Source organism: Rhopalosiphum padi, chromosome 2 (genome assembly GCF_020882245.1).
Source record: "Rhopalosiphum padi isolate XX-2018 chromosome 2, ASM2088224v1, whole genome shotgun sequence".
Taxonomy (NCBI): Eukaryota; Metazoa; Arthropoda; class Insecta; order Hemiptera; family Aphididae; genus Rhopalosiphum; species Rhopalosiphum padi.
Window position 1 is genome coordinate 84653517 of NC_083598.1, and position 7744 is coordinate 84661260.

Genomic DNA, 7744 nt, shown 5'->3' on the forward strand with positions numbered 1-7744 from the left:
ATCATTCGAGCCATAAAATCTGTATGTTTTCACATTTAATTTTCATATAATATTTTTAATTTTACAGTAAGTATAATATTTGCTAAATATATAGAATACAATAGTGATTTTTCTAATTTAATTAATATATATAATTATATTGGTTAGTAGGCTCATTAATATGTTTTTTTTATTCATTAATACAATTAAATATGTTAATAATAATGTAATAAAATTACAAATCCACCCGTAATATGTAATAAAATAAAATGCTTGGTAAAACACAAATTCATTATTTATAATATTTTGTTAGTATTATGAATATATTTCGTTAAACAAAATACAAATTTAAAAAAAAAAAACATATAAAAAAAAAAAAAATTAATATAAACAAATAGTGATATTAAATAAGTAAAATTATAATAATTTGATTAAGAAGATTATTAGGATAAACATAAGTTAAATCAGTAAATCTACAATTTAGGTAATTTTGGCTTTTATATTCTAAGAATCGAATATAAAAGACCTGCAAACAGAATAATATACTTTAGAAAAACCTAATACTTCACTGTAAAGTGAAGATTCTGTAGAATTAGAATATTTCAATAGTATCAGTAATGAGGAACATTTAGAAACATAAAAGTATCGAAAAAACAACCTGAAGACAGATCAATATACACACTAATTTACTATCCTACATTCAATTTAAATTCTCCTTACACTTCACTGTACCGCAGTGCTGAAAGGAAGGTGAAGAAAAATATAAAAGATTCTATTTTTAACTTAAAAAAGAAGGCCAATGGGTTCGAAGATATGTGGTTAAAAGCCAAATGTCTTTCAAACACCATAATGTTTGTCTATCTTCAACTGATAAAGGTGTCCATAATTTTTATCAGTTATCACTTATTATTTTTATCAGTTATCACACATTATTTTTATCAGTTATCATATATTTAAAAATATAATATTATGGGTTAGAATCGAATCGTGAGGGTAACATTGTATATATATATATATTTAAGTACACGCTAAATAATATACATAATCATATGAATATTCTCACAACGTATAGTTCCCTCTTATATACTTGGGGAAATAATATACAAAAATGTACATTAAGCCTTGATACATAGATACGATCTGCTTATTGTCCCCGACCGACCACCCACTAATAATATTAAAATGCCTATTAGTGAATAACACACACACACACACACACACACACATTAATAACTGATATACTTTTTTGTCTAAAATGCCATATTCCCTCATGTCGTCAGGATGGCGCCGACTCATAATGTATATCCTTAAACCACCTCTCACATTCCAGCAAAATCCATTAATATTGAAAAATGCCCCCCCCCCACCTATTATAGAGACTCCTGACTTAAAGAGTCGGTGTCTGTTTAGTCCGTCTGCTGTCCTAAACTGGTGTACACGTAGTTTTCGTTCGCTCCGTCTTTATAAATTTTAGTGTTTTTTAAAGTGTGTGTTTTTATTTTCAAAAATAATTTTAATCATGGCTGGTTCAATTGGAAACATGGCTAAAGTGTACAAGAAGAATTTCACATATGTACCACCAACACCGCCTGCAGAGCTCATCGACTGTAATAATTTCATACTAGACTTCACCGGCCGTAAGTTTTTGAATGTAGAACTTGATCCTACGGACGAATTCAACACCGTAGTACAAATAATCACACCATCGCGGTATATTAATATGCCAGCCGACTTTCTAAGACGTATATTTTCCCTGATGGGGAATATATTGTCGTTTATTTTGGATCAACCGCAAAAATATAAGCGAAATTTATTTCTGGAAACCGAAATTATTTCGCTGTCTAGTATGGTGTATCAAGGGGAAAATATGCTTGTCATCGAATCAAAAACACAAGCTGGATGTCGAGTATTGCTAAATCGTGCAGATTTAATGAAATTACAATACATGGAGGAGAGTATTTTCGAAACGTTCGCACGAAAGTCAGCCATCATACGTCCAGTTGTATTAAGGCAATTTGAAATTATTGAAAATTATATAGACCGGGAATTTACCAATGTGCAATCGCCACCGAAAACAGTTGACGAAATGATAATTTTTATTAAAAACCTTCAGACCGATCAAATCATCAAGAATATCGACTTAAATTTTGTTAGTCAGCTGAAAATGTGTGCAGCACGGAAATTAGCTGAACAATGGTCTCAACGATGGAGCGGAGGAATGTCACCAGAGGTAATTAAATCTTAATACTAGCTCTATTAAATAGTTATTTAATTTTTATTATTTTTAGTTAATCGTTAACCCCATTTCGCCATTGTCGCCGATGACATCGTCATCGTATTCGCCGTCCATGTCCAATCACATAATTTTGGCTCCGAACAAATATTCATCACCGTCCCCTCAATATACCGATGACACCGATGCGCAGCCGCCGCCGACCAAACCATGGGATATAACGCCGCGTGCATTCAAAGTGCCTCCATACCTCCATAGCATGTTCGTAGTGTACATCCTTAATACCCTCCTCCTGGAGCGTGCTATAAAATTCTTCTTTTGGTGGTAGACTCGGCTCGTCCAACTTATCCCAGCCATCCGTATACTCGTATGGATATACACCCTTACGGGTGACTAGTGGCATATCCCGGGCATCAAAAAATTTTGCTGTCTCGCGGAATTTCGAAAAATCTCGAGTTAAAAGGTTTTTGGATAGAGTATCCAACTTTGATGCCATAAACCTGCACGTGTCTACGAATCGTATAGTAAACGTCCTACTGATATATTTTGAAAATGAGATAAATTTTTCTTCGCTATTAGCAATAACTTTTATACTATTAGCGTCATAGCCTAATTCAGTTACAATAAAGTGGGCGTCATAATTAGATAAATTGTGGAAAAAACAGGGGACAAATTTCGGTTGTTTTAATTTTAAATTACATCGAGAGCATAAAGATTGTCTAAATCTACCAGTAAGGTGACAATGGTCGCGGACTTTCTCGTTTGTGTCGAAACTGCGTTTACAAAAGTTACAATTTTTATTTTCATTGTGTTTTCGCGTATCTCGGTCATTCATAACTATAGGGACATTCGTCTTTAGCAATTCTTCAATTTTACGACCTACATCAACTATATTTTCGAGAAAATGCCTGGCAACATCCTCCCGACTATCACTACCGCGATAAACAACTGGCGCGGTTGGTATATTGAATTGCTGGATAAGCTCTAGTGGAACTTCTTCGGACGCTTTAACTAAAAACCCATAACTCATAGGTTTGTGGTTATGTATTACAGTCGTGTGTTCCCCCCTTTTCTCATTAGTTTTCACCAGTAGAGCTTCAAAATCCGCGTAAATAGTGAATGGGTGTCGTTGAGCATGTTGCCAATTATCGAATTCTAGCAATGTGTCAACATCGGGCATTATGGGTAGAATAGGTTTATGAGATCCGCAAATTAATTTATGCTGCTGAAGTGCTAGTTGCCCACTTAATTTATATTTTAAATTTTGTTTGTCAAACGATGTGAAACATCGTTTGCAGAAATAAACTGAATGACCGTGTAATGTTATTTGCGAGCGGATTAAGCGTGAAAAATTAGATATATATACGTAGTGACTTTTTTCTCCGACAGTGAATAAAATGATGTCGAAATGCTCGGCTTTTTCATTATCTACTACTTTTAATGGAAATATGTGATGATTCGGATTTTTTGACGAAGACTGAGATATTTTTTTAACTCCGTAAATATTTACAGAGACTGTCGGGTTATTTTTTTCAAAAATTTTAACCTCACTCCACGGTGTTGGGAATGATAAGCCTGTAAAATTATATTTGTTTTCATGTCTGAAATAATTTTCGCCTACACGATGTTTATTTGGACCTGTCACGTGCCTCGCCAGAATGGACCATTTAAAACAATGCTGATCATTATTTTGCGGATTGATCGTCCCGTTTATTTTTGATTGAAAGAGGGAGCCGAATATAAGATGAGCCAGCTACAGTGTTAAAAGTATCATCACGATTCTCGTTTTCATTTTGTCGGTTATTATTCGGCGTGTTTAACGTAATATTATTTCGAATATCTGGGTTGTTATCAGTATTATGATAATTTACGTCATCATCGTCATCGCGTTCGTTATCAAAATTGATAACGGGCAGGCCAATGTTAGGGGTTCCCCCCATAGGCGTATATTTGTATACTGTTAATAAAAGCCCATCGATGGATTCTAATACATATCCACTACCCTTTGCAACATAAATTTCCTCCTCGTGCAATAACGTAGTGAACGCCTGCTCTATTAATGAAACTATATCAGAATCGATAAAAATTTCTCGGGCCGATGTCTTGAATGACCTATTTTGCGTTGAGTTATCTACACGCGGTTGGTTATAAGTGGCTTCAAGTTTTAAATTAAATTTTATCGGATTCACAACTACAATTCTCCTTAATAATCGGACAAGCTCAGGTTTTAAATTATCGAGAAATGAAATATAATTTTCAAAATTATGAAGATTTTTAGCATAATACCATACGATTTTTCGACTATGTGCGGATTTAACCTCAGCGAAACCCGGTGTATTAGCCATATCCATACGAGCCTTTTTAGATTTAATACGGGATACTGTATTTTCTACGTGTACGCGCTTTCTTCCTACCGTAGTCATATAAGAATCTACTTATAAAAATAAATATAGATAAGTATAATTCTAGCGCCGATAATAATAATAAAAAAATCTTACTTGTCATATCGCATAGCCCAGCATCTTGAACATTTTCTAGAACTTCACAGCAAATTTCATCATATCCATCGTTAAAATCCTCGTCCGGAATATTATTCACATACTGCCGAGAGGCCTGCTGGTATGTCAGGTACAAATATTCCAGGAGCTATTTCTTTTTCGCCAGGTGCCCGGACGCGGACATTGTCTTTAATAAAAACGTAAATTAAATCTAGCACCGATAATAATAATAATAAAAAAAAAAATCTTACTTGTCATATCGCATAGCCCAGCATCTTGAACATTTTCTAGAACTTCACAGCACATTTCATCGTACCCATCGTTAAAATCTTCGTTCGGAATATTATTTACATTTCGAGTCTGATTTGAGGGGGCTGCTGGCTGATCTGATTGTGGTCGTACGTGTGCATCGGCTTGAAAAAAAAAAAATAAATAAATAAATAAAAATAAAAATCATAATAAATTAATAAAATAAATAATATATTATGCATACCATGGACGGTTTTCATATGTCTCTTCAGATGAGACTTGTACTTGAACGTCGATGTACAAATAGTGCACGGTAAACGAACGCCTTCGTGCGTTTTCTCGTGCCTCATCAAATTGTCCTTACGCGTAAACGCAGATACACATTTTACACATTTATACATTATGAAAAGTATAAAATAAAAATTCACTAATAAAATGTAGACGTTTCGGAACGAAAAATAAGTGCGCGATGGTTTAAGACTGACGACGTACTAAAAGACTGTTGTCTCTTTCAGAATACATAAAGATAAATTTAAGTAGGTGGAGTAAAGATTTTTGGGGGTAGGCAGTGTGAATATTGGTATTTAATTAAAATTACATTGTATGAAGATACGTCCGGCAAAGGGCACTAATATCGATCATTATCGTGTTGTTCACTAATAGGCATTCTAATATCGTATAAAGGCACGGTTTCCCTGCAGCGTTCAGGCGCCGCGTCAAGACGCGTCGTTCTATGGCGTCTAGACGCTGCAGGGAAACCGTACCTTAAGAAAAGGTATGCGAAAGCGCCAAATACCCACCTAATGGCAGGAAATGTATCGTATTGTCAATACGACGCCAAATATGCTTAATCCCTTATGTCGAGTTGGTAGAGTTTTTTGTAAGGTAGTGAGTGAATATCGATATTTAATTGATATGTCTCTTAATGTCTTTTAATTGTACTAATATCGAGGGCTACCTAATGTCAGGAATTTATTGTCGCCAGACGTGCTTAATATGAATTTCTATATAGTCATTTAGTTTATTAAATAAGGTGTATCTTATTGTCAATCCGACGCCAAACGTCGGGGTGGCGACGGTAGAGTTTTTGCAAGGTATTGTGTGATTATCGATGAATTGAATATGGATCTGTGATGGTTTAAGGATATACATTATGAGTCGGCGCCATCCTGACGACATGTCGATTAAATATCAATATTCAAACACATTTCTTAGCGAAAACTATTATTATTGAAAAACGCCATAGCCCACAAGAAGCATTAGTTCTTCATAACGTATATTTACATTAGTATCCCCGATTCAAACACAATAGCGTTTTGTCCAATATCGATATGCCCAAACACAACCAGTTAGGTTAATGTGTTGAAATTTAAAGAATGTATTGATACTTAATAGCATAGACACATATCATGTCATTAGCAAACGACACACATCCGCCAACATTTAGTACCACCGATGAACATATTATAATAATATAAAGAATGTATTGATACTTGGACATATTAAGGACTTCCATCACCTGGCAGACTATAATTAATTAATACATATTATTCCCACCAGAATTATATACAAATGCAGTTTGGCTCAGTCTGCCCTCAGTTTGCCTGCAGCCGTCCAAGTGTCCTGCACAGTGTTTTTACAGTGTTCAAAAATTTTCAGCAAAAATATTAAACATGGCTAAGAATTTAATCGACTGTAACACATTCTTTATCGGTAACGATGTTTACATACATATAGGCTTAGATCCAGAATTTTTATTTAATTGTGTTGTTTTTATTTCAAGTAAGACTCAGTGCGTGAACATGAATGTTGAGTTGTTTAAATCTTTAAATGCGGTTCTTAATATCCTAAACTTTTCACGTACGTCGCACGTAATGTTAAAGGAATTTAAATTGATAAGAATTAAGGAATGCAACGGTATCAATATTCTGTCAATCTATTGTTTGCAGCAAGAGCAGGAAATTAAGTTGACCAAGGAAAATACCCAAATTATTTTGTGATTGAGGGATGCGATGGAAGAAGATATTCAAAAGAAAATTATGCACGTCCGACCCGCTGCGTTGCTCCAGGTCTGTAAGATTTCGATGTTTCTTGGGAAAGAAATGCCGTTACCCAAAGACACAAACATAAATGATGTTGGAGATTATTTGGACCACATCGAGATAAAGAAATTGAAAGACAATATTCCAGTCACAGGTACTTGCTTAATAGCAGATTTGATGGTTAAAGCACTCAGTCAATTGGCAAGAGGATGGTTATATTCATCGTCTGAAACCGAGGTAATACGATTATATTTTTACATAATATTGTATACTAAAGCAAATATTTTTTATAGTCTGAAGACAACCGACCGAGGACAAGGGCATTCGTAGCGCGTGAAAGAACAAGACGTAGATTAAGTTATCAGAAATAATGTATGTAATATTTTATTTGTAATAGAATCAGAAAAAAAAAATGTATATTATTATATTTTAATATGCCAAATAATTAAACAGCAATATATTTTTAAAAAAAAAAACTTTTTTTTTATTTATTTATTTTCTACAAACTATTTACAATTTCCATACAAAAATCGTCTAGAAAGATAGTAGAGTCAATGATTGATAACATGTGATAACAATTATAATATTTGATAACTGATAATATGTGATAACAATTTGATAAGCCGCGGCGGTTGAGGGTGAGGGGATACGTCACGTACGTAGCGGAACGGACGGCGGCGGCTGTGGGCGTGAGTGAGGGTGAGGGTGAGGGTGAGGGGGTACGTCACGTACGTAGCGGCAGC

General features: G+C 34.4%; 3 protein-coding genes across 3 annotated transcripts; 1 reads left to right on the top strand and 2 right to left on the bottom strand.

Moving 5' to 3' along the window:
- Positions 1–1407: 1407 nt before the first annotated feature.
- LOC132923188 (uncharacterized) lies at positions 1408–2224 on the top strand. The gene has a single exon (XM_060987036.1). It carries the CDS (start codon positions 1499–1501, stop codon positions 2222–2224), a length of 726 nt encoding a protein of 241 aa, XP_060843019.1. The 5' UTR covers positions 1408–1498.
- A 1-nt stretch (position 2225) lies between these two features.
- On the bottom strand, positions 2226–4717 carry LOC132919107 (uncharacterized). The gene is made up of 3 exons (XM_060980455.1): positions 4711–4717; positions 4084–4643; positions 2226–3965 (listed from the first exon to the last, which is right to left on the bottom strand). The coding sequence occupies exons 1-3, from the start codon at positions 4715–4717 to the stop codon at positions 2367–2369; spliced, it is 2166 nt and encodes a 721-aa protein (XP_060836438.1). The 3' UTR covers positions 2226–2366.
- Positions 4718–4802: 85 nt separating this feature from the next.
- LOC132919108 (uncharacterized) lies at positions 4803–5360 on the bottom strand. Its single transcript, XM_060980456.1, has 3 exons — positions 5093–5360; positions 4962–5051; positions 4803–4897 (listed from the first exon to the last, which is right to left on the bottom strand). The coding sequence occupies exons 1-3, from the start codon at positions 5358–5360 to the stop codon at positions 4803–4805; spliced, it is 453 nt and encodes a 150-aa protein (XP_060836439.1).
- Positions 5361–7744: the final 2384 nt, after the last annotated feature.

Excerpts from the sequence above, each read along its gene's own strand:
- LOC132923188 (XM_060987036.1), top strand. The coding sequence starts at position 1,499 with ATGGCTGGTTCAATTGGAAACATGGCTAAAGTGTACAAGAAGAATTTC.
- LOC132919108 (XM_060980456.1), bottom strand. The coding sequence starts at position 5,360 with ATGTATAAATGTGTAAAATGTGTATCTGCGTTTACGCGTAAGGACAAT. Across the intron at positions 5,052-5,092 it reads GTACGACCACAATCAGATCA|TTCCGAACGAAGATTTTAAC; the intron begins GCCAGCAGCCCC and ends ATGTAAATAATA. Across the intron at positions 4,898-4,961 it reads TGGGCTATGCGATATGACAA|ACAATGTCCGCGTCCGGGCA; the intron begins GTAAGATTTTTT and ends TTTTTATTAAAG.
- LOC132919107 (XM_060980455.1), bottom strand. Across the intron at positions 3,966-4,083 it reads AACGCGATGACGATGATGAC|CTGGCTCATCTTATATTCGG; the intron begins GTAAATTATCAT and ends TTAACACTGTAG.